Source organism: Parasteatoda tepidariorum, chromosome 3, assembly GCF_982258835.1.
Source record: "Parasteatoda tepidariorum strain Cologne lab strain chromosome 3, Ptep-v5.0, whole genome shotgun sequence".
Lineage (NCBI taxonomy): Eukaryota > Metazoa > Arthropoda > Arachnida > Araneae > Theridiidae > Parasteatoda > Parasteatoda tepidariorum.
In genome coordinates, this window is record NC_141757.1 from 72,497,553 (window position 1) to 72,524,568 (window position 27,016).

The 27,016-nt window shown below is 27.7% G+C and overlaps 1 protein-coding gene across 6 annotated transcripts in view; it reads left to right on the plus strand.

Moving 5' to 3' along the window:
• Positions 1 to 27,016, plus strand: part of emb (exportin-1 emb) — a 40,381-nt gene that overhangs the window by 9,830 nt on the left and 3,535 nt on the right. For all 6 annotated transcript variants that reach the window (XM_016073526.4, XM_043047151.3, XM_087159577.1 and 3 more), the window contains 19 exons: positions 50 to 123; positions 343 to 501; positions 1,388 to 1,582; positions 2,446 to 2,584; positions 3,586 to 3,689; positions 3,772 to 3,849; positions 4,254 to 4,410; positions 4,638 to 4,717; positions 5,111 to 5,194; positions 6,340 to 6,474; positions 8,397 to 8,501; positions 12,279 to 12,464; positions 13,592 to 13,717; positions 14,686 to 14,757; positions 14,851 to 14,926; positions 15,025 to 15,117; positions 17,995 to 18,129; positions 19,940 to 20,111; positions 26,425 to 26,521. In XM_016073526.4, coding sequence (XP_015929012.1) covers positions 50 to 123; positions 343 to 501; positions 1,388 to 1,582; positions 2,446 to 2,584; positions 3,586 to 3,689; positions 3,772 to 3,849; positions 4,254 to 4,410; positions 4,638 to 4,717; positions 5,111 to 5,194; positions 6,340 to 6,474; positions 8,397 to 8,501; positions 12,279 to 12,464; positions 13,592 to 13,717; positions 14,686 to 14,757; positions 14,851 to 14,926; positions 15,025 to 15,117; positions 17,995 to 18,129; positions 19,940 to 20,111; positions 26,425 to 26,521 — 2,267 coding nt within the window. The remainder of the gene's footprint in view (positions 1 to 49; positions 124 to 342; positions 502 to 1,387; positions 1,583 to 2,445; positions 2,585 to 3,585; positions 3,690 to 3,771; positions 3,850 to 4,253; positions 4,411 to 4,637; positions 4,718 to 5,110; positions 5,195 to 6,339; positions 6,475 to 8,396; positions 8,502 to 12,278; positions 12,465 to 13,591; positions 13,718 to 14,685; positions 14,758 to 14,850; positions 14,927 to 15,024; positions 15,118 to 17,994; positions 18,130 to 19,939; positions 20,112 to 26,424; positions 26,522 to 27,016) is intronic.

Here is a 27,016-nt window from a genome sequence, read left to right on the forward strand (position 1 = left end):
TTTTAAATTATAGGAATGGGATGTTATGTATTTATTTATTTATTTTCAGCTGGAGTTGATTCTAAGCAGTATGATGAGATGTTTGTTATTCTTTTTACTCAAACAATGGCTCAATTAGTTGAGGTAAGTTAAATGTAAAGCTGTTGGTGTAAAGTATTTAATAAGGTTATAGTATTAAAAATATTATTTATAAATATTAGGTTATAACGGTAATAAGTAAAAACGGTAATTGATATTTACATCTTTTATAACCTGTTGATTTAAAATTGCTTTCTGTCAAAAATCTGTGTTTTAGTTCAACATGCTGACATTTTAAATTTTATAACTCATAATTTGTTACAGATGTTGCCGGATCATATTAATATCAAAGAAGCGTATTCTAATGGTATGGATGATGAGCAAAAGTTTATCCAGAACCTTAGTTTGTTTTTGTGTGTCTTCCTCAAAGAGCATGGAGAATTGATTGAAAAACGAGCAGAATTGAATGTTGTATTTCTTAAGGTATGTAAAATTGTTCTTATGTTAAAAAATTTCTTTCTCCTTAGTGTAAGTATAAAAATTTGTCTTCTAGAGTAAATAAATATTTGTTTACTCTGTTTCATATTATATGAATTTTGTTTACTTAATTTCATATTATATGAATTATTTGCTTTCTATATCTTGTATTATATTTATTTCATATTATGTGAAATATATATAAATAAAATATTTTACAGTTTTATGAAGCACTAAAATTGATATTTTAACTTTGGCAAACAATATCACTTTTAAATCTGTTTTTACAATATTATTTTTTATTCATAGTTATCACCACAAAATATTTTTAGATTTCATAGTTCCCAAAACCCTGTTTTTATTTTAAAAGTCATTGGTTTTGTAGATCTAGGTTAAACATTCATCAAGAGCTCTACATTTGTTTGTTTTGGATGTATCTGTTAGGGTTGTAACGAATAGTGATTTGTAACGAATAGTGATTCTAAATGAAAGATTTAATATACTAAATATCACAATTTAACTTTTTCCCGTTGTCATATTTTTAGAAAAAATTGTAATCAAATAATAAAGTTTCTTAGATATGCTGTTTGAAAAGTGATGTTATTATAAAAACGCTTAATAAAAATAGCTAACGAAAAACAGAAAAAAATTGTGTTTCGTTCTGAATTGTAATTTAAACAATGAGAATTACAGTTTTATATGTTACCGAGTATGTGTCTTACCGTACAGGAAAAAAGTTACAACCAAAGGATTAAGTCTGCTGTGCTAAAGCTAATGCAAGAAAAGAAGACAAATTATTTGCCAAGGTGGCCGAATATTTATTACATCCCTAATACCTGTAATCCAAAATTACGGAAGAGATTATGTATTTATATGTTTTTATTTTTTCTAGGCTCTTCATTACTTATTATTGATATCAGAAGTTGAAGAAGTTGAAATATTTAAAATATGCCTTGAATATTGGAATAGTTTGGCTGCTGTTCTCTATAGAGAAAGTCATGGTCTTCCTACTTCATCACTTACTGTAACAAGAAGTCCAAATTCTATACCTCTCAGAAGACAGCTCTACCAACCTGTATTAACAAAGGTAATTAGATTAAGAAAAAAATATCAGATGATTTAAATTCTTTTATTTACCCAGTTCAGTAAGCAATATCGAAATTTGGTTTTTAGTTGTTCTTTGGTCTATTGTTTCTTTGTTTGATTAGAATTTGTATGTAGAGAACCAATTATCTGGGATGCTCGGGACCATTGCTATCCTGGATGTCTGAATTTCCCGGATTTCTGGGTCTACCAAGAAGTAATGTTAATCGATTTTTAATCGAACCCAAATTACATTGAAAAAGAGTATCACATTTTAAAATAAGGAAAAAAAGAAAAGCTCTCCTAAATTTAATAATAACTTGATCGCACAAGTTAAGAGGTTAAGAATTTGTTAAAGAAGCTTTTTCAGTCTCTGTATTTGCAACCACAGTTCTATCTGTATTAACAATTAGTTCTTTGAAAAGAATTAAAAATATCTGAGTATTTTTTTTATTGTTTAAAGGACAGAATGTAAATGTTCAAATATATATAATTAAAATTCCTGATTAATTTTGTTTCAGTATTTGTCTAAGTTATGGTATTACTACCTATAAACCCAATCTGCTGTTTTAAGATTTGTAAGAAATGGTGTGAAAGCCTTTGTAAAAAGACTTAATTTTAAATCTTTTTTTAAAAAAATAAATAAATTATGTATATATTTTGGGTTTTAGTTAATGACTTTATGAATAATGAATTCACTTATGAGAATGACTTTATGAGTTAATAACTTCAGAATATGACTTTAATGACACTTTTTCAAGCATTTTATCTTATGTACAGAGGTACTCCAACTAAGTTTATTCTAATTGAATGGGTTGTATTTCAAGTATCCTTGTTATGTTTCCCATTTAAGATTTTTTTCTTTAGTTGAGGTATACTATGATTGGACGAATGGCTAAACCAGAAGAAGTACTGGTTGTCGAAAATGAACAAGGAGAAGTTGTTCGTGAATTTATGAAAGACACAGATTCCATACAGTTATACAAGAATATGCGTGAAACTTTAGGTATATTTAGTTTATTTTTCTACCACTCAATATTTTTCAGCCATTGCTGCTTATATTGTATCTTTAATTACTCATTCAGAGAAAAACATTACCTGAAATGAGAATAAATAAAATTCCTGACAAATTTTCTATTTTACGAAATTCAAAGAATAAGTAAGTTTTAGATCATAAGTTCTGAAATTTATTTTTTTATGTTTTTCCAACGAAGTATCTTATGAGTGTTTTTTCTGAATTTGTAAATTCTTTGCTATTTAAAGTTTGCAAGAGCTCACCTAAAGTCTAGATTTCAATTAATTTAATCACTATTTCTTAGGGAGAGTTTAGAGTATTAGAGAGTAAAGATTAGGGAGTATATTAGGAGAGTAAAGAGAGTTTTAGAGTATTTTTAAATACTAAGTGCTAGTTGTTAAATGGTTTTCAACGGAAAGTATGGTCTTTACTTTATAAGTTGTATTGAATTAATTCTCTGTAGAGTAAATTGGGAAATCTTTCCAGAACTTATTTCTATATATTTCCTAATTAAAGTCAGAAGTATTTTTATTCAATTAGCTTAATCTTTTATCTCATTTTAGTATAGATTCTTATTTTAAATACTGAAATATAATTCGGAGCTCTTTATGTTAAATACTTGGGTTCGGGGAATATAACATTATGCATACTTGTGATTTTTTTTATACAACTCTTAAAATTTTGTTCCATAATTAGCTGAAATCTGTCATCATGATTATTCTAATTTTATTTGTAAGGATGACATTTATAAAAGAAACTATGCATTTTGTTATAATGAAATTTCAAATGCTTTAAGTGTATGAGCAAAGGTATTTTATTTAATTCGCCTGTTTTTATCATATTTTTTTTTAATGATCCAAATTTTTCTTGCTGAGTAAACGTTAAATTGTATCCACTTTTAATTTTTAAGTAAATGAATCTGATGAAATATTTGTAAAAAATTGCCTCAGGTTTCATCACAATTTTAATTTATTTGAACTTACTCAATTTAGTGTACCTGACTCATTTGGATTATGTTGATACCGAGAGAATTATGACTGAGAAGCTTCATAATCAAGTTAACGGTAGTGAATGGTCTTGGAAAAATTTGAATACTGTAAGTTTCTAAAATTGATATGCTCCATATCTGCATGCTTGATTTATTGTTATGATCATTAGAATGTTTTGTTTATTTTTAGCTTTGTTGGGCTATCGGTTCCATTAGTGGTGCTATGCATGAAGAAGATGAAAAGCGATTTTTAGTTACTGTAATTAAGGTAAGCAGACAGTATATTGTTTTTTGAAAGCTGTGCTAAGTTTTATATCTAGCTTACGTGTCTAAAAATGTTTTTTTGTAAGTTTTTAATAATAGTTACAATTAATTTGAAGTATGTACTAAATATAACACACTTGCAGTGTACTTTCACTTTTGCATAATTTATCCCTGTTTCAGGCAGAAAGTGTTTCTCGTTTAAAGATTTTTGCTCATTAAAAAAAAGTTTGAAGTGATTTTTTTTTTTTAGTTGTATCTGTGTACTACAGTATTTTTTAATAGGTCCAATTTCCCAGTAAAGCATTGCTTAAAGTGTTTAAAAAATGTTAATGTCTTGTTGATAGTTTTTTTCTTTGGTGATATTTAGAATGTTTTGTAATCAAATTTGTTGTTATCAATATTTTACAGGATCTGTTGGGATTGTGCGAGCAGAAACGAGGGAAGGATAATAAGGCTATTATTGCGTCTAATATCATGTATGTTGTAGGGCAGTATCCAAGATTTTTGAGAGCGCACTGGAAGTTTTTGAAAACAGTTGTTAACAAACTGTTTGAATTTATGCATGGTATGTTAAATCATATTTATCATATGTTTTTTTGATTCTATTAGTTTTATTTAAGGTATAGGTAATTATTTACAAAATATATGCTTTTAGTAAACGTTAAGTTTCTGTTTATTGTAATTTATTAATTTTTTTTTTATCAATATTGTTTCAATTATAATTTTGTATTATCGTTTTTCGTGATTTTGGCTTAATGTTTTTTAAAACATCTCACTATATTTTTTATTTAGAAACTCATGAGGGGGTTCAAGACATGGCTTGTGATACATTTATCAAAATTGCTCTGAAATGCCGTCGACACTTTGTTCAAGTAAGTTCTTTTTTGTCATATGTTTTGTTATTATCCTACGTTATATTTTTCATGTATTCTTATTTAAATGATAAAAAAATTATGTTACAGGCATAAGATTCTTCTAAACTGCATTTTTCATTATTTTCAAATTATAATATTTCCAAAGGGATTGAAAAATAATCACAATGCCAAAAGGCTTTTATCATACAAATTTTAAAATTGTATGATAAAAAATTTTTATAATTTAGTGTTAATTTTTTTCAATAAATTTTACAATTTTATAACTTAAAAAAAACATCCACTAAATTTATTGAAAGGAAATTATTAAAATCCTTTTCTGCAGTTATACTTTATTTCCATGTAGACTAATCTACATTTTTTTGATAGCTTATTTTTTTGCTTAATTTTTAGGTTCAAGTTGGAGAAGTGCAACCCTTCATTAAAGATATCTTGGATTCAATCTATTCTATAATTTGTGACTTAAAACAACAACAAGTAAGTCTAAATATATAGCCTGTCTAAAGTCATTTTTTTTTATTTATCTATTTTACTTAATTTTTTTGCATTGTTATGATTTTTTTTAAGGTATCAAAGTAATAATGAAAAAGATTCACGTTAAATACCTGGTTTTTCTTAAACCATTGCATGTCCTTTATTTTGCAAGCCTAATTTTTCGACTTTTAACTGCACAAAATTTTTTAATAACTTGCTAATTTTCCTTTTTAGTTTGAAGCACCCTTTCCTTTCTCAGGAAAATATAATATTTCATTATTCCTTGTATTAAAATTGAAAAGAAGAAAAGCTAAAATTATAACTAGCTAATTATAGTACAATATAGTTTCGACTGAGTAGAATTTTTTGGAGGCTCATAGTTTCATCATATTAACCCTTTCTTGATTTCCATTAACTTTCTGAATTTTTATTTATTATTAAAGCTTAATCTTAATTAACTATTCAACTAAGTTGGCTTAGTGCAGTATCTGATATTTATATCACAAACTTTGAAATGTAAGACTTTGTTATGTTGAAATTTGTTTTGTATAGTTCTTTTCACATATTAAAGTATGTGTGACTATATATGTGGATCAATATTAATGTTTTAAAGTAAGAATACTTTGAAACACAAAAATATACACTTATGTAATAATTTTACATTAAGAATATGAAGTCATTAAAAACATAAGTAAATTCAATGAATTCATAAAATTATGTTTGCTTTAGAGATAGTAAAGTAAATAAAGTATGTTTGCTTTAGAGATAGTAAATAAAGTATGTTTGCTTCATAAAATTATGTTTGCTTTAGATATAGTAAAGTAAATAAAGTATGTTTGCTTTAGAGATAGTAAATAAAGTATGTTTGCTTCATAAAATTATGTTTGCTTTATATATAGTAATAACTACATTTATTATTCGTCAATGTAACTTTTGTCTTTGTATGCTTTCTACTTTATGAATTTTAGTTACCTAATTATTTACATTTTGCAATGTTTTCATCTATGAAATTTATTTTTTATGGTTGTGTGTTTCATTTCTTTTCAAGTATTAAAAAAAATAAAAATATTTGTCTGATTTCATTATTTTATCGAATTGTTGAAAGAAAAAATTATTTATCTGACTCTGAAAACTGTTATTTTGATTAGGTTCATACATTCTATGAAGCAGTTGGACACATGATCAGTGCTCAGACAGATCAAACTATCCGAGAAAATCTAATTGATAAATATATGCTTCTGCCTAATGAAGGATGGGATTCCATAATCCAACAAGCTACTAAAGTATGTTTATATTATAGGAAATATTAATTTGTTCATTAGCTTCTGTATTGAAATTGTCTATATAATATATTAAGACTATCAACATGAACAGAAAGTAGTAAAATCTAAATTTTTTAAAAATTTATGATACGAAAATATAGATTCAATTCAAGGCAATTATCATATATTGGTTATTTATTTGTATTTTTGTGTGTAATAATGGAATGAATAACTATCATGATTAAAATGGTAAATACTAATATTCAGGCACCATAAATTTGTGTATTTTTTTCCATTTGGCTTAGTTTAATACTATTAATATTTGTTGCTGTCCAAAATATTTTGTTTATCAATTAAAGTAAATAAAATGATTTTTTAATGTTGCCAGCACTTTCTTGCTAGCCAAAGAATTGTTATGGTTCATTTATTAACAAATTATGAATATGTTATACTATGCTCAGTTTTAGGTTTGTGATTGCCTTGTGTTTACATTTTTTCATCCTTAAAATCTATCCAGGGTTAAACATAGTGAGCGTATTATTTTTTTAAGTGGGTGCAAATGTGGGTTTTTTCAAACAATAATAGCAGGTATGGCAGACCTCCTATTTTTGCTTTTCCTATTATTTCAGTATCCCCTTTTTTCCGAATTTATTACTTTATTATATTTAAAAAATCATCTGACATTTCTAGTGATAGCCATGGAACAGAATTATGACTAAAGGTCAATTGTAACTGCACCTGTCCTTTTCAGTGCATCAGCTGTGTCTGTTCATGTCCAACAGGAGTGAAGGAGAAGTAAAAAAAAGAATAAGATTGTGATACACATATTTTTTTTTCTAGTTTTGATTAATGTGTTTGCAAGTTGTTGAAACAAAAGTTAAATTCTAACTAGTATTATTAATGCAGAATTAGTTTCAAAAAATGCTTTTCGCCCATTTTGGAGGGGGAAAAATGCTCCTGATTTTTCTATTCTTCAATCGGGTAGTTTGTCGGTTGGTCTTTTTTAAAAAAAGTCTGGATTTTTTCTCGAATTGGTAAAATCCCTTTTAAACGTTTTGAAGTTTATTTTTAAAGATTTTATTTTTGCTACTTTCTTAATATTTATAATTAAGAATTAATATTAAAAGCAGTAGCTTGGCACTTGGCAGGGTTGCAAAAAACCCACCTACCCAGTAAAACCCGGGTGGGTTTCACTGGGTAAAACCCACCTTAAAGTAGGCTTGATTTCTTTTTTATCCTCTGTTATATTAAAGAACTATTCTATTGAAATATATATGTAGTCTAGCTTAAAAAAAATTAACGTATAGTGAAGAAATTATTTGTGTTAAAGACTAGAGAGTCACCTTGCTGGCTAGATTTGACTGTATGGCCATTGATTATTCAGTGCCATTGATTCGCTTTCTATGCAAATAAAAAAATCTTCCCAAATATTTTTTAAGATTAAAATATAAATAAAAAGTAATCCTGTGTTAAAATAGGTTTCAAATGTGTGGTGTATGTGAGTACGTATAACATTTTGTATCGTGATGTCAGAAGAAACTTTTTTCAGACTATTAATTTATTTGTATTAATTATTAATTACCTATATGTTAAGTCAATTTATAAAATTGTACTTAATTATTAATATTAAAATTAGCTCTTTTAAAGTAAGGTATTTATCCGTGCCCTCTCTTTTGAAAACCCCCCATTAAAACATGAAAAACCCAGAAAAACCCGAGTTTTTTGCAACTCTGGCACTTTGTGTCAAGAGCATGGTTGAAACTTATATCAGAGTAGTTTTAAACATGTCATTTATTTTAAATATTAAATTTGTTAGTTCAATTGAATTTTTTAAAATTAAGCTTAAATAAGAATTTATTTTTGTGATTTTTCTACTGCTTTTATTAGTCTTGATTACCAATCGAATTTTTTTTAAAATGTCTTAAATACATTATCTTTTCTAGTCCGTTGATGTTTTGCAAGATGATGAGGCTGTGAAACGACTGGTAAACATTTTGAAAACAAATAACAGGGCATGCAAATCTTTGTTACATCCATACGTTATTCAGGTAATAATTATGTTTAAAATACAATATATGCTTGAATGTTTCTAACGAATCAATACAATATATGCTAAATATGTTATCTACCTAAGTATGTGCTTTTTAAATGGCAGAATTCCATGAATCTCAAGACCAAAGATTCAGCCATTCGCTGACTTATAATCCGAGTCCTGCTAGTGTAAAATTTTATATTTCGCAAAAATCTCAGTAATGAGGCATTTATTTCACAATTTACAAGTACCTGCCTTTTTTATAATAGAGTTTTCGCTGTCATATCACAGTGAGATATTTATGCAGAAAACAACTGTGTAAAATTGATAGAATGAGAAGTAATTCTTGAATCTTGTACAACAAGTGAGATAAAAAAAGTATTTTAGCTATCAAATGTGCAGTTTTGAGCCAAATAGTAGGTTGCTTAGTGTTTTAAAAAGTGTTGAAATGTATTTATTTTTTATTGTAATTTTTCAATCAAAAGCCCTTAAAGACACTCTTTTTCATTGAGTGTTTTTAAAAGTTCTTAATTTTCCTTTTTCAAAAATAAAATTTTTTCTTACCATGTTGATTTTTGCCAAGAATTTAGCAAAAAGCGTTTTCACGTTCTATCAAACGTTATCAAGAATTCATTCAGCTGCTATAAATTTTGGTGTGCCTATTGTCTGTAGCGTAAATAATCGCAAATAATTTTGCATGTCTTGATAAAATGCTTGCAGGTTCGCATGTGTATATACTATGCTCATAGCTGCCAAGTCTACTTTATTTTCCAGTAGGCCTGATTTTTGTACATTTTAGAAAATTCCTTACAATTGAGAAAGCTCTTTAAAAAATCCCTTTTTAAATAGAATTTTTAATGGAGATTATTGCTTGTGCTTGACTACTTAAATTACTGTCACTAATACATAATAACTCAAGCCTCGTTTATAAAATTAAGTTGAATTGACTGCCTATTACTATTCAAAATTATGAATAAGCATAATACCTGACATTTCAAGATCATTTAATGAGAGATCGTAACTGGAAAACTTGCAGTTTTTTATTTTGATGGCTATAAAAATCCCTAAAATTCTCTGTGTGTAAAATATTTAGTATATTTTGCAACAATTATTAAGAAATCTATATTTTGTAAAATCTACTTGATTTGTTCCTAACCGTGCTGGCAGCTATGTAACCTATATTCTGTGGGAAGGATTCTTGCATTCTTATGTCCAATACATCTGTATTTTGTCTCGTGTCTGCTGTATTTTGCAAGATATTCTCAATTTCTGAAATTGAACTGAACAATCTCACGAATTTTCGCTGATCACGGAAGCCAACTAAGCATTGCTAAATTCCCCCCCCCCCTAATACCGAAAGAAAACTTTATTTCTGTTGTTAATTTCATTGTTGGTGAAACACCATCGGATTAGAATCATGAAGCTTCATTTTATCAATATTTCAATTTCCCTTTGATTAATTTATTTTAATAACGATAAGAATTATAGAGATCATAGTCAATTAATTATTTGTAAGATTTTTTTACCTGATAGACAGTTTACTAATTGCATAACATATTTTTAAAACTTTTTTTGCTCATTTGTTTTCATTATTGTATTATTACTTTGAAAATTTTTAGTGTTCCTAATTTGTCTTATGAAACAACTCAAAAGTATTTAGAGGGAGTCTTTCAAAATATGAAGTGAGGGGCTTTCTCTATTTTAAATGCAGTTAAAAATATTATATTATTCAGATTACCATTCCAAAAGAATTTGAATTAATCTTTCAAAGATTTGATCAGAATGTGTAATACAGTACGACCTCGAAAATCCGGACTTCTGAAATCAGGAAATCTCTAAAATCTGGACTCATACGTCCAGTTCGTCTACTCACCAATTCTACTACCTTATTTTTCCCCTTGTGACGAAAGAAAACTGGTTCTTGAAGCTTAGAAACAAGGACAAGTTTTTTCATCCCCCAACAAAAAGAAAAAAGGGACTAGTATCAGCTGGTACAGTCTAGTCTAGACTAGAAGCATCTGTTTCAGTTAGAAGTTGAAATTCAGCTCGCGCTTTAAGCCTATATTTTTAGTTTTAATTGCTAATATTATGTTACGTAAATGATCGATTACAGGGGAAAATGACGAAAGTTTGATTTTTAATGTCTCTTATTTATTATTTAAAGAGTATATTTATGCTAAAATTTACGTCAGAGGTCTACATGCGTGCGTTTAATCGCGAAATCGGCCTGGCGAATTCGAAACTTCGATAATTCTATCAATTTAAGTAAGGTGTCTAAAATCCGGAAATTTCGGAAATCCGGACCTTCCAAACCCCCCAGCAGTTCGGATTTTCGAGGTTGCACTGTAATAAGCATGGGTGCAAGTCTTCCGTCGCCAGGACGGATTTCCGTATTTCGAAAATGTCCGCGGACGGAAGCAAGACGGAAACAAGACTGACTCGAAGATGGAAATCGGAATTTTTTTTCCTTTTGTCCTTAAAAATATTTTATCCGCCAGGACGGATTTCCGTATTTCGAAAATGTCCGCGGACGGAAGTAAGACGGAAACAAGACTGACTCGAAGATGGAAATTGAAATTTTTTTTCCTTTTGTCCTTAAAAATATTTTTTAGGTCTACGTTATTGGTCTACTATCTTATGTCCTGTTGTTATTTTTTCAAAAGACATGAATAAATATTTTTTGTACAGTATTTAAACTTGATGTATTATGGTAAAGCTTTCTTAGATAGTTTGCATATGCCGAGGGGGTATTGTGTATGTTAGGTATTTCAGTCAAAACATTTTCAGTCTTGGCCTTTTTTCCAACTTGCACCCATGGTAATAAGTAATAACTGAATTTGATGAATAACTGAATTATTGCTAATAGATAATTTATTTCTGAGTGCAAATATTTTTTCAAAAAAAAAAGAAAAGGAAACTAAATAAATTATTATTTGATAAACAACTTGAGAGATTTTTTATATAATTTAAACTAAAAATTATGAGAAAATAAACATTTAAAGCTGCATTTTTTTTTTAAAAAAAAGAGTTGTTTAAGAAATAATTTTAAAAATTTAGAATATTAAGAAATTGATTAATATCTCCCCCTAAAAAAAATGCATAAATTGAGAATAATCCCTAAAAAGTAAATATCTGTAGTAGTAATCAGAATTAAACCTATAAACACATATGATTTTAGCAGTGTGTAATTATTATTTAAAAAGTGAATTAATTTTTTAAAAATGGAATAAGAATAAAAAGGCTGTGTTTTCAAGGGATGTGTGGCTTATTTTTACATAAAGGACAAAGAAAGCGTATTTATAGGGATCAAAAGGCTGTCCCCTTCTAAAAATGCTTTGGGAGCACACTGGAGCTTTAAAAATCTAAATTAAATAATCAAATTCAAAAATGGAGAATTATTTTTCTCCTGTAACTATTTAAAGTTCAGTTTGATAAATGTTTGCAACAAAAATTATTAAGCTGAAAGTTGCTGTAAACTTGCAAATTCAACTGCTTATTATAAATTCTAATTTTAAGACTGTTATTGATGAAATAATGTAAAAATTTCCTACTTTACATTAAAATGTTTCTAAATTAATTCTTAGTCAGGGTTTTTCCGAAAGATGTTCGATGGTTTAGGGTTGAAAGCTGAAAATAATGAAAACTGCTGTTAAAAATAATCAAATTTGGCAGCAGCCTTTAATTTGTTAACAAAGATTGCTTTATTAATCGAACCTAGTTTGAAAGTAATGTATATAATTGTTATTATTGCATATTTTAAACATTCAGTTGATTTGAATGAATTATTTCTTAGCTTGGACGGATATATTTAGACATGTTGAATGTCTATAAAGTGATGAGTGAAAATATAATTTCATATATAATGGAGCATGGTGAATCTGCGATGAAGCAGTCCAAAATACGAGGAATGAGAAGTGTTAAGAAAGAAACACTAAAATTAATATCAGGATGGGTTAGTCGCTCTGGTGATCGACATATGGTAAGCAACCTTTTCTTTCATTTGTGTAAAAACTGATTTATTTGTATTTATATTATTTTGTTTTTAATAATTTCTTCATAGTGCTTTTTTACACATCTAGTATTAAAGATGGATTTATAATTAAATTGTTTGGAAATATTTTTATAAATATGATAATCAGTTTTTAAAATTGTTATTAGTTGTCTTTTTTCTTGTTTGGAAACATTTGTAATGTTCGCTTTCTAGTATTCACACTGGTGACACTGGTTCACACCAGTCACTTGACCTCAGTTACTCTTAGTTTGCACTTTAATTTAGGAGCAATCAGTGCAGTTAGCTAAAGTTCTTTTATCTTAAAGTTAGCTAAAGTTGCCATTAGCAACCAGAAGCAGACAATCTCCTCTTTTTTAAGAATCTTTGCTTAAAATGAATTAACTATTTTATTTATTTTTTGGGTATTTTATTTTTGCATTGCTTGTTAAAGAATGAATATTTCTAGACTTTTAAAGCCGTTTTATAGAATAAAGCAAAAAATTGTGCACCTGGTGTATGAATAGTTTCAGTTAATCTTATTTAGTTTTTACATTTAGTTGATGAAAATTTAAACTTCTTCCATATATCAGTAAGAAAATAAAGTGTAGGAAATGCTGATAAATTTTTTGTGTAATCTGAAAAAAGGAAACAAAACTGACTTTTTTTTGAAGTTTTAAAATATTAGTTTCCAATTGCTTTTTTTGTATGAATATTTTATCTCTATTGTATATTATGTTTTTTGTTGTAAATTTTAATCTTATTTCATGTAATTTAAGTATACATGAGATTTTTATGCTCAAAGAAGGCCTTTAAAACACATGAGAGGAGGGGATGGTTCAGAGTTGCACTTTGTGACTAAAAGGGACTAAAAAATTTTGTTAAAAAGTCTGACATTTATGAACGTACTCAAATTTTTGGCTCCGTTTCATTCTCAACAAACAAAATTTATCACCTTCTGTCTGAGCTAATCTCTGTAAATCACCCACTTTAACAAACATTGGTTGTATCTCTGGTTATTTTATGACTATGCATAACTATTATTAAACTGATTTGAACTTAAAATTATAAATGCTGCTAAATTTCTTGTTAGAAATTTATAATTCTTCGTGTTATAGGTTTTGGATAATTTTATACCCCACCTTCTTGATGCAGTATTACTTGATTATCAGAAATGTTCTGTTCCTGCAGCTCGAGAACCAGAAGTTCTTTCAGCTATGGCAACTATTGTAAATAGGCTGGAGGTAAGATATTTAAAAAAAATTTGTTTTTTTTTTTAAATTATTGTTTTTATTCTTTTTATTTGTCTTGCTAATTTCTTTGATTTTGCCAGAGTTGAATGATCTCTTGGTAACAGAATATTGTTCTCATTGCTGTCAAATTACCTTGATTCAGCTTTTATGATAATAATAAAAAGAGGAGAAAAATGATTTAACTTTCATTTACTTTCCAGTAAATTCATTTTAAAGTCTAGTTTCTAGTGTATTGTCAACTTTTTTAACCCTTAGGTTACATTGAAAAGTAGAAAATCTTTATACTTTAATAATGAAATTATGCAATGAAGGCAAAATCGATGACAATACATTTCAATCAATTAACAATGATTGCCAAATTTTCAGAAGTGTATCAACTTTCAATTTGAAGTCTGCAGTATATTTTTAAAACCATATTTGTTGTTTAAAGAAATAACTTTTGATGATTGAGTTCATGCATCAGCATTATCCTCAAACATGCTTCAAATTAATTAGGAAATTAAATCGAACAACAATCAATTCTATCTTTTACTATCAACTTTATACATTAAATTATTTTAAATTTCTTGTTTTTGAAAAACTAATTTCTATTATCTAAATGATTTTCCAACCTTCAATTATTAGGAATATTTTTTTTATTTTAAAGTAAAAATGAAAATTAGGTCATTTTGGGATAGTGAATATCTGTAAATGAATTGCTTTTTAGCTGTTAATCTGGTTGCGGAAATCGGAACTGGCTAGTTATCGAATTTCGTGAAAAATTAGTCTTTGTGTTTAGGTGGTAGGCAAGTTAGTTTTCTCAAGCAAAAATGTGCATAAAAGAAACACATCTGTCTTTGTTATTGCAGGTAGATAAGCAATAGCAGTGGATTAGTTAAAACACTTTTTGCAATAGGCATATTGTTTAGTAATACAATGTGAAATTTTTTTTCTCAATGAAATAACAATTGTTTTTATAGGGTCACATTACTTCTGAGATACCAAAAATCTTTGATGCAGTATTTGAATGCACACTTGATATGATAAACAAGGTAATATATTTTAAGTATTCGAAAAATTTTATATTTCAACTCAGCTGGGTGATTTATGGCTATCATAACATTTGTTTAAATTTTCTCTGATAGGATTTTGAAGAGTACCCTGAGCACAGAACAAATTTCTTTCTCCTATTGCAAGCAGCTGTCACTCATTGTTTTCCTGGTATAAGCAAAATCCTATATATTCTGAATAGCATTTTTTTTATCACTGCACTTTATTTGCAATTTTATTATATATAATTATTATTTGTTCTCTTTTAGCTCTATTAAATATTCCTGCTACCCAGTTCAAATTAGTTTTGGATTCTATAATCTGGGCATTTAAGCATACTATGAGGAATGTTGCTGACACTGGTAAGAAAATTAGAGATAGTATGATACCTTGTTAGTTGTAATTTAGTTTTAATTCAATTAAAATAATGATTTTTTCAAAAGAATTGTTATCAACTTATAATTTTGCCTATTTTTTGTTTTTTTAATATTTGTAACTGTTGTATTTTACATAGTTGCTAAATTTAATGCTTCTATTAAAAGACTATAAATTTCTACTTGAATTGATAAACTTGCTTTCAACTGATTTTGTTCATCACAACTTTAAAATATTTCATGCAATTATATAAAGATCTCCTGTATTCACAGTTTATATTAAGGAATATTAAAAAAAATAAAATGATTGACTTTGAGTATATTATCACTGATCGAATAATGTTAAACAGTGGCATCAATGTTATTTTGTGAATGATTTAAAATTTCATTTCTAAGAATTAGATTTTATTGTTTACATTAATCTATTATCATTATTTGTACTGTCTACTGTTACATTAGTTTATTTTTTTGTATTTGTGCTTCATTTTTGTGCAATAATCTTAATAACATGTAAACTACTAATTTTTTTCAATATGCTTGTTTAACTTAAGATGTTGCTGAAATTTAACATCTTAATTTAAATACATGTAAGCCTTGGTTAAGTGGATACTTGTGACAAAAAGGGTGCGTTAATAATGAAGGCTCATGCCATCATTTGTCTTTAGAATAATTGCTATCATATAGAAATAAATAATGATCTATAATAACTAATTACATTGTTTGTTAAAACGTAATGGAATTACAACATTTACAGTACAAACGAAAGATGTGATTAAAGTTAGATTTAAGTGGCTGTTATTTTAAATCATTTTTGGATGGATTAAACTGTCTCAGTTTCTCAAAACAAGTTGGAGCTTGACATAATGTTTTCACTATTGGTTCGTTTTCAGAAAGTATCAGTTGAGAATCAGTTTCTTCATTATCACACTCAAGATCAATTATTTGTGAACATTTAAACCAGTGTTTTGATTAGATTTATATCCGGGTGAGACATTGCATTATAAAGAAAACAAACTGTCCTTTTTTTTTTTGCAACTCTTTTTTTTGATTAAGTTCCAGAAATCTAATCCATGATCATCTGAGGTTGCTTTCCATTGTGTTCCAAGCTTTGATAAACTAACTAAAAAGGCTCTTGGTCTTTTGTCATACTTGTTTAAGGTAAAAACACCAGTCTTTCTTTTGAAATTTTCTCTTCTTCCCACTTTAACCTTTTAAACACAAATTTTTTTTTTTTTGGGTTATTCCCAAGGAGAAAAAAGAAAAAAAAAGACACTATCTCAACAGCATTTAATGTCCCCAGGTGTGTAGTCTTTAAAAAGGAAGGTGGCATCTCGAACCACGTCCATGTTCTTAATTTCTTAGCTGCCTCTTTAGTCTGGATGTTTGCTTCTAACTTAAAAGAACACTTCTATCGAAATCCGGGTCGATTTTCCTAAACATTCTGTATTAGTTCTCATTTCCATTTTTACACCTTAATTTCATTAGTTTTTCTCTATTTTTAAATGATGTCTGCAGCCCAAGTCTTTCAAATTTTAAAGTGTTACGTAAGTTTTCGGACACACTTTGCACTTTTAACGTTCAGAACACTGAAACTTCAATTTTTTCTTTTTGAAGTCAAAAGCTTTACCAGGCTTTATTGAACAAAAAGTTTGTTCAAGAATAAAAATGTTCTAAGAAATTTTATCTCAAATAATCTTTCAAAATAATTTTCAGATATAGCTACAGCAAAGGAAAAATGTTTTTTCCTATTTATACAGTTATTCATGTTAGTCACATGATGCCCAATAGAGGATTTGTCCTACGTCAATTTCCCAGTCAGATACAATTATTAGATTTACGTTCCCTAACATCAACCAAAGTCGATTGATAGAAAATATGACGCTTTCTTGAAAGTAAATATCCTGTGATGTATCGAAAAAAGGGAATGGCAAAACCGGCTACAGGCTCATTTGTATTCTCAGTCGATAATTTGTCAAGAGTCTGTATAAATGTTTGATTTATATGAACACCTTGATAACTGGATTTCTGTTCTCCTTTTTTAACCCAGCTGTGTTAAGTACAAATCAGAGGTCAAATTTATTAGATGTGGAAAGAAATGTTCAGTGCGGAGCTAAAAATGAGGACATTTATTGTGTCATTTCAGCTTAAGATCTCATTACCCATGATACCTATATAAAAAGGTCAAAACATTTCACTGTTCGAAATATTCTATTTGTTCAAAATATTTTATTCGTTCGTATTTATTATGTTCGAAATATTTTATTATTTATAATTTTCTTGTCTTTCTTTGCAAATTTTTCTGTAATAAGGTGACGGAAGGATTGATTCTTTAGTAGAGGGGAAATAGCTTATAAGTATATTTAGTTATGAATATGGCAAAAAATGTACACATTTTAAAAAATGGTGAAAATATGCAAATACTTATCTGTTAAAATTTGGAAAAAGTGGCATTCAGTTTGAAAAAATTGAGAATTACGCAATGGGTAATAAATGACTATCTGTTATGTGCAAATGGAATATAACGGTTTATTCGTTGAAGATTAATGGTGAATTTTAAAAAAAAAAGTATGTTTTGTCGAAGTGTTTGTAACCTGAGATTAAACTATATATTTTAAATTCCAATATAATTCTTGTTCAAATTCTTCCAGTTATTCAATTTGAGTGCTGTGATTCTTTTCTGATTAAAAAAGACTAAATCAACCTCAGAAAACAAAGGCATTTGTTTCTTTTTTATGCAAGTGTTAAATCAAATTATAATAATTTTATTAAATTTAGGTCAATTGAAATGTTTTTCTAACCTCTGTGACATTATTAGTATACTGTTTATTGTTATTAAGTTGTTTTTTTCTTTAATTTCTTTTCCAGGTCTTCAGATTTTGTATCAATTATTACAAAATATTGCTCAAGAAGAAGCGGCAGCACAAAGTTTCTATCAGACGTTTTATACTGATATCCTTCAACACATATTTTCTGTGGTAACAGATACGTCCCATACTGCAGGTATACAGAAATTTTTCAGTTTTTCTTTTATCTTTTGACTCTTATTAACATCTTTTGTTGGTTAAATAATGTCATTGTACCAAAATATTTATATCAAGGCCTAATTCTTTAAAAATCTTTTTTAAAAATAAGTAAATTTATTACATTTATTAGGCATTATTTCACTCTAAAAAGGGAAAGCTGTTACAATATCCACGCCTTCCCTTTTTTAAAAAGTATTGTGCTTCAAAATGACACTCTGTCATCAAAACAAAAATAAAGAGAAAATTAGAAATATAATGAAAAAGATTTAATAAAAATTCTTTGTATATTTTTAATCATAGAAGCTTATAGCAAGAAGCTTATAGATAAAATTATAAACAAGCAAAAGAGAGATCAGATTATAATCAGAGGGATTATCAATATCTGAAATAACCAATATTGATATAATGGTAACTTAATGCTTTTAAGTGCAATTATTAAGATTAATTATTCATACCTGCTAACTTTTACGTGTAAAATATACGCATTTCCAGTTATCTTTATGCTTATATTTTCTTATTATTTTCCCGAATATACCCGTTTTAAATGGCACTTTAGTTAATCTCCGCAATTACGTATCTTGTGTAAGGAATATGTTTCCTGATTGCTCAACTGCCTCTGCGGAAGAGAAGTGATACGCAAAAATATTTCAGTGAAAGCAACCTTCAGCAAATAAACTTTAAACAGATACTGTTTATATAGGCAAGACTTTAACATTTCTTGCAGAGGAGTTATGATCTTATGTGCAACTTTATGTTATAATTATTTTTGTTTAGATCACTATTGATGAGCATTGCTTTTAAAATTTAATTCGGATCGTTAATTTTAAATATGTTTTCATTATGATAAAAGAACAAATTCTGATTGCCGAACTTTTAATGCAAAATATTCAAAGGAATTTCTGTTTTTAAAACCACCAAGACTTAGAAGATAAGTACTCGTTCTGTGAGATTTGCCGTTGCAATGTTACCATTTCTTGCGGTGGAAAGTTTGATATTTCTCGTTATGCTGCATCTATTCCGCGCTTAAAATCTGCTTAATTCTTCAACACAAATGAGATGGATTTTTAAATAATGATGTGTATGTAATTAACACTGTAATGTTATTTACATCATTTCTCATAGTGCATAATGTTCCACTTATGCCCTCTGATCATGCAAGTCAGTTATTCTGTAGAATATAACCAAAATCAAATATTGTCAAACAGTATGGATGTGGTGAAACAAAAACGCCTGCTCTTATTAATCAAATGGCTACTGATCATTTTAATACAATGGTTAAGTTGATGCAACATAGTTCGTTTTCAACCGCCTTTGATAGCAGTAATCATACCATAATTTGTATCCAATAGTATTCCATTACTTTGGATACGCATTAAAACGCTTTCATGTTAAAGAAGCACACAAGATATTGAAACATGTTTGTACTAGATGACTCTCTTAGGGACATAGTTTATCAAGACTAGTGGAGCAGTGTGATCCAATTTTAAGTTTTTTGAGTCTGTAAAAAAGCACACACTGACTGGAATATCAGCAACATGAGTGCAACCAAGGTCAAACACTAATGAAAGTTCTTCAGATAATAAACAACAGAAATTTGATTCAGATAAATATTCCATAATTCTAAGCAGGAGAAAAATTATATAAGTTCCTTCCGAAAATAAGGCATACTGCTTTTTTCACTTCTCTAGTGTGTCTTCATCCGTTTTTTACAAGCTTTGTTTATAAAGAAACAATCTTTTAATGAAAGAAATTGTTTTTAAGTATTTTTGTTATTCATTATTTTTTAGGATTAACAATGCAAGCAAATATTTTGGCCTATATGTTCACCATAGTTGAGAATGGCAAAATTGTTGTTTCTTTGAATCCTGCTGATGCAACTGCTGGTGGAATTTCAAATGTAGTTTATATTCAAGAATTTGTAGCTCATCTTCTGAAAAATGCTTTTGGCCATTTATCAGAGTAAGTTGAATTACACATGTAATCTGAACATAATCTGTTTGTGTCTGTTGAGGGTGTTAAGCGTCAGTCATCAGGACTGAAATCAGTCTTGAGAAAAAGTCTGGTCTAAATTTAGTCCTCCAGTTAATATATTTTTTCAATTTATTTTTTAAATTTTTCAAAAAATTTACTACATTGATATATTCTCTTCCTGGTGTTTTGAAATACCTGGCAAAGTTAAATTATGATTTTTTTTTTAATGAAATTTTTAGAGCTAATATAATAAATTAATTATGATGAAGTGAAAAATAAGTAGATATATGAATGACTTTAAAAAAAAAGTTATGTATATATTTAGTGATTCTTGTAAAATGATAAGCTAAGTTAACTGTTATGTTTGTTTTGTTAGCTGTAAAATTAGATCTATAAAATAATATGTGGGCCATTCTCATGGAAAGATACATTTTGCAGTCAATGAGCTATTTCTGAAAATTCTTCTGAACAACGCTAAATTGTTTTAATTAGTCAAATAAGTTCAGTGTTGGAATTTTTTTTTTGATAGAGTAACACCCTTGTATGTTGTACAGTGCAGAACCCATTATCCGGAAATCAGAAAACCGGAAAACCAAAAAACCGGAACAAAATTCGTAAATTTTCCCGCCATTTTTTAAAAAAAATTTTTTTTTTTTCCTCTTAGGATTTTAGGATTTTTCTTTCTTTTTGGAAAGATGTTTACCTTACTATCATTTTGGAAATAATCATTGGTGTATTACTTCGTTTTTTTTTTTTTTTTTTTTTTTAAGATTACTCCCAAATATTATTTTTTTTAGTTGGGTTTAGCAATAAAAAAAACTGCTTTTTGTATCGATTCAGAAAACCGGAAAAATCAGTTATCCGGAATAGCGATGGTCCCGATTGTTCCGGATAATCGGTTCTCTACTGTATTTATAATAAATTAAAAATTGTTATAGAAAATTAACTTATTCAAAATAGCCTGCTAGTGTGCTTGGGGAATCATCAATTATTTAAAAATGAGTTCAAACTTCAGTCATAAGTAGATTGTTTAAATGTTTCATACATAGTAACAGGGGTTGCTACAAGGCCTGAATTTACCAGAGAGTTTGATTGTGGGGGAAAAGAAAAAATGATGACTAAGGGCCTTTTTAGACAAAACTTCTAAAATAACCAATCTTAAAATTTACATGCATTCTAATTAGCGAATGAAGTATAACAGTGAGACTAACATCATTTGCTATTACTTGTCAAAATTCCCCTTTCAGCATAGTTAAAACTTCTATAGATTTATTAAATTAAAACGTTTGCTTGGGCAAAATACTTTTTAGTTCAACAATCTCTTGTTTAAATATGCAAGACGTATGGCACTTTTGCAAAATATTACTGTATCAATAATCTTCATACTTTGTATCAATATCTATATGTTAAACCTTTGCTTGAAGAAATTTAGTCTTTTACAAATTTCAGAGATGCCAACTATTACGGATTTGCCGTAATTATTACGGATTTTATGACAACATTACGCTATTACGGGCTACTCCCCCAAAATAACGGAAAAATAATTTTTAACTCATCCAAAAGTTTCATTTTTATTCTATAATTTTTCCTTTTAAGAATCATTTTCATTGAATCGTATTGGTTGATGAGGACGGTGATCCGAAATGCGCTTTTGGATGCAGTGAGAATGCTCCTTATAAACGTGGTGCTTCTAACTCTCTCTTTAATGACGTCACGTTTTCGATCCGTCATGTCAACAGCACAGAAATAAGCGGTACTTACTGTCAGCGTAAACAAGCGCTATTTTTAACGAAGATTTAATGAGCAAAAAAGCCAGTATATGTGAATAATCTAGCACTCAATACAATGGAACGTCAAGCAAAAAAAGCAAAGGCAGGACCATAGAGTTGAAATAGTAGGTAGAGGAACCAAGTCCGCTTTATTCCTTCCGAAAAGACACGCCACAGATAGCAAGCAAAGAGTTACAATCACGTGATGGAAAGAGTGCAATACTTGGCGCAGTATCACAAATGTTGGCGCACTAAGTTTTTAAACAGCTTTATTTCGATATTACCGATGCGCAAATAATCGGAGCATTTGAAAGACAAGTTTTTAAACAGCTTTATTTCGATATTACCGATGCACAAATAATCAGAGCATTTGAAAGAGAGAAAAAAAATATTATTTCGTTAATCATATCTCTTTAATATTATTAAATGGGTTTTTAAAACATGAGGAGTTTTTTTTCTCTTAACAAATAATTTTTAATTAAAGTACTGCCTTTATTTAAAAAAATTCAGTAGTTCTCGTCTGTACCCTTAACACTATTCCTTAAAATTTATTCATTATATAAAAATAAAAAACGATATTCTGCATCACTTATATTTATTACTATATTCAGAAAATTTTTTTTAAAATGCTTTTATTGCAAAGACCTATTTTTTAAAAAAAAATTACTAATATATATTGTAATAACTATTGTTATTTTTTTAAAGAAAAATAATAACTTCGATACAAAAATCAGGATTTTTTTTAATTCTACCAGGGCTTAAAATGTGAATTTGAAAATGTTGCCTTTCTTTTTTAATGAAACACAAGTTCGTTTAAAAAATAATTTTAATCTTTACGTTTTAAAGGTTTTATCACTGTTAGATAAAACAAATTGTAAAATTAAACAGATTGTCTGAAAAAAGTTCGATGCTTAGAAATAACGTTAATGTTGCAACACTTTTATCATTTTTATTTATGCTCACCAAGATACTGCTCGAGAGGTAATATCAAATTTCGGGAAAAATAGCTTCGGGGAAAATAAAACCCGTTTTTAGTGGAACAGATTAGTTAGAAAACATATTTTTGATTAAATTTAATTACGTTTAGAATTTTTTATATATATTGAATACATTAAATTATTTATACAATAAAGATTATTTACATTATTAATTTAAAATTTTGACTTCTTCTTTTCCTGACACTTAAAATAGATATTTTCAAAAATAAACTGCTGTTGCATTTTAACTTAATACTCAACAATTTGTCTAAATATGAAATAAAATATTTATTCTAATATAAAAGTTTTCAGCTCCGAATAGAGAAAAATATAAGATTAAAAGCATTAAACTAATCAATGAAAATAATAAAAGAGTTTAATTAGAAATTTTACTTTGTATTTCATGTACAATCTAATTCCATAAATTACTAGGAAGTTTAAATTGTACACACAAAGAGACTAGTAGAAAAGCTTTCGAAATTTAAACAAAAAATACTTAAATAAAAGAGAAAGCAATTAGAATTTTTACTTTGTGCTAAATGTAGATTGAAACTAATGACGAACTTATAATTAAAATATCTTACTTTTATTTGTGATAGAAATTGCAATTTATGCAACTTTTTATGAGGTAAATTTATGCAACTATCATAGGTCAATGTATATTTAATAATTTTTATACAGAAAACCAGTATCTTAAAAAGTAGCAGTTAAAAATATTTTACTTTACAAATAAAAGAACCATAATCATTTTATGGACATTAAGAAAATTACAATGCCCATCCATAAAAAATGTAATTTTCTTAAAAATAGTAAGTGCATTTAAAACTATATCTTTTAGCCAGCTGCAAATTAAATATATACAATCTATATAAAAGTAAAAACAGTTGAAATTTTACAAGAAAGGTTCACGATGCTAAATCTTTGCACCACAGCCAGCTGTTAGCCTTGGTCGTCTGAGCAGTTTATTCCATACCAATGCATAACATGCGCTAATTTATTGCACTAATTTACTCCTATACAACTTATCCACTTCTATGTTATGTTTTCTAAATTTGTTGCACTAAATCAAACTAATTCTACGCTTTAATATACTAGTAAAATAAAGTATTTCCAATATAGCAACTATTTTTAAATAAAAAGAAGATAAACAAGTACTTAATGATTATATTAAATATACCTTAATTTATTTTCTGAATAGTACATAATTTGTATTCATTTAATGTATAGTAACAGAATTATATAATTTTATTAAAAATTAACACTAAAACTACTATACACTATTTTATATTTAAATACTAAATATATTTCATAGAATTTAATTATTCATCAAACATATAAGAATATACAAATAATTTGGTTTTTAAGCATTCCTATGTAATTTAAAAAACACAAATTCTTATGTACCATATTTTTTATTTAAATATTTATATTTAGAGGAAACATTTTAGAACAAGATAAATATTGGGTTTTAGTAATCAAGAGGTAAAGATATACAAAATCTTCAGAATATACAGAAATGATATCGACATTTAAAGAGAACTAAAACAGAACCGAATGCTTACTCAACTGTTCCTTGGCGCTAAAGTATCTCGCCAAGGAAGCCAACAAAGCTTTGCAGCTATTTCAGCTAAAAATAGAGTATATATTGAAATATTCTTAAACATTATAAGTTTAAAGTTTAAGAAACAATAAAAACTTATGTTAAATGCAAAAAAAAGTGAGCAAAAACGAGCGTAATTGATTATTAAAGCAAATAAAACATGATTATCAGAGCATGACTGAGTATCGGAAAAATTTTAAAATCAATTTTAAAATAGAAAAAGTGAAAAAAAATGTCGCCCTTTCTTGTAAAAAGTTATCGGACAGTCCCTAGAAAACTTCTTCGTGCAGCAAAATGCTCAGGACTTTTGTACCATTCTTATTTCTGAATTAAAAAGACAGACAGTTAATTGCATCAGACGATCGCAATGCTAAACGAATGGACAGAAATCGAAGCGGTCTCAGTGAACGGCAAGTTTGGGCTACAGTCACGTGACTTTATCTTGTCCACGGGTCGGGGGTTATTCTACTCTCTCTACCCAGTATTTCAACTCTATGGGCAGGACTGCCATTGGCGACTAAAAAGGCTACTAAAGCGACTATTTTAAAGCAATAGCAACTAGGGCGACTATTTTAATAGAAATATGAGTAAAAACAACTAATTTGCAATGAGTTGCATAAAATCGGCGACTTTTTAAGCTAATTAGCGACTAAAATTAAGAAAAACTTCTTGAGTTTCCCTCTTCCCCCACTTTTTTTTTTGCTGCATGTTTTCGTTTCATCCAAACTTTATTTTTCCTCACTGAAGTCAAAAGCAAGACAGACAGACATGTTTAACCAATCACTAATGGAATTGGAATTTGTCAACAAAAAAGTGTGTTTCGAAAGGAAATTTTCTGATGCTGAGATAAGAGCTGCAAAGCAAAGTACTAAATTAGATTTACATATAACAGATAAATAAAAAGAAAATTTATTGAAGTTTCAGTTTTTTATTTTGTGTTCTATTATACAAGTATGTATTTATGTACCTTTTTAGGTCAATCATAAACTCAAATTTTATCTTTTTTTAAACAGAACAGTTTTGGAATATGAATTATTAAAATAATTATATAATGAATTGATTCTTATTAATTTTTAATTTATAGTACCATCAAAATAAACATTAAATCTTTAATATGAAAGTTAAGAGGTAAAACTTTATTATTACTGAGGATTACTGAAAATCATTATAAGTTATGTGTGATTATTACTGAAATCATAATTTTCAAGTTGGCATCTCTGAAATTTTAATGTTTAAAGTATTTTTTGTTAAAAAAAAAAAACGTATGCTTGATTGTTTATTAAATAAAAATACATTTCTCCTGAAATGTTGCATGCATAGCAGAAATAGGGTCTGAAATTTTGTTGATATTTCCTAAAAGAAAATTTTTTGAATTTTACTTCTAAAACTCAGAGGGAATCCTTAACTGTCTGATTTTAAAACTTAAAATTTTGGAAATTGTAGTACAGTACATTCTCTATCTCAAAGTTGAAGGGATGCTAAAAGTATTTCGAGATAGCGAGTTCAGAATTAAAATTTTTTTTCTAAAATGTAGAAAAATATATTCTAATATATTAAGTAAGACAAAAATAATTAAGAATTTCGTTTACTATTTTGAAAAAATTCGACATATCAGGATTTTGAGAAAGTACCAACCCTTCGACATAGGAATTCAAGTTAACATTTTGCCAAAGGGAAAAATATTTTTTTGACGTAACAAGATTTTTGAGATATCAAAGTTCGCGATATCGAGAGTATTCTGTATTTCTTTATTTGTATATTATATTTTTCATGAATTACATTCAAATTTTTATAGGTAAATTTAGATTTAATGTTCACAAATAAAAATTTTAAAACCTAAAAATTTAAGTTCTTTGTCAATAACTTTTTTTAAAGTTATATTTTTCACACCAAAAGAATCACAACAAAAAAATTTAATTTATCTGAAATAATAAAGAATAATCTTTCCTTTCTAGTTCTCAGATCAAGATCACGGTTCAAGGATTTTTCAATTTGGATCAAGATATTCCTGCATTTAAAGAGCATTTACGGGATTTCCTTGTTCAGATTCGTGTAAGTAATTACGCTTATTTAAGTTCTCCGCTTATGATCTGCTGTTAATTGTCAAAAAATTCAAAATAATTGTTATTGTTTCAAGTTAGTTTAATTTTGTTATGTTTGTGACTTAATGCAGTTGAGTGTCTGTTTACATAATGCTCTATTTAATGATGTGCCCTTCTTCATTAAGGTGTAATTTGTTATCCTGCCTCCTTCATCATGCAATGAGTCTTTTAAGGGGGAAGTTTTAAATGTGGGACATTTTAATTTTTTAAAATTGTGTTAGAATTTTAATTCTAAATTCTTAAATACGTCTGTTCTGCCTTTCAATTATTTCTAGCTTTGCAAAGTTGGTGTTGTGTTTTTATCATTTCATTGCAGAAATTAACAATCTTTAAAATTTATGTTATTTTTAGTATCCTTCTATTAGTTTATAGAGCTATAATAAAAAACGAAAATTCTTTCCTAAACAAACACAGTTTCATAGAAATATGACCTACCTTTATGTTT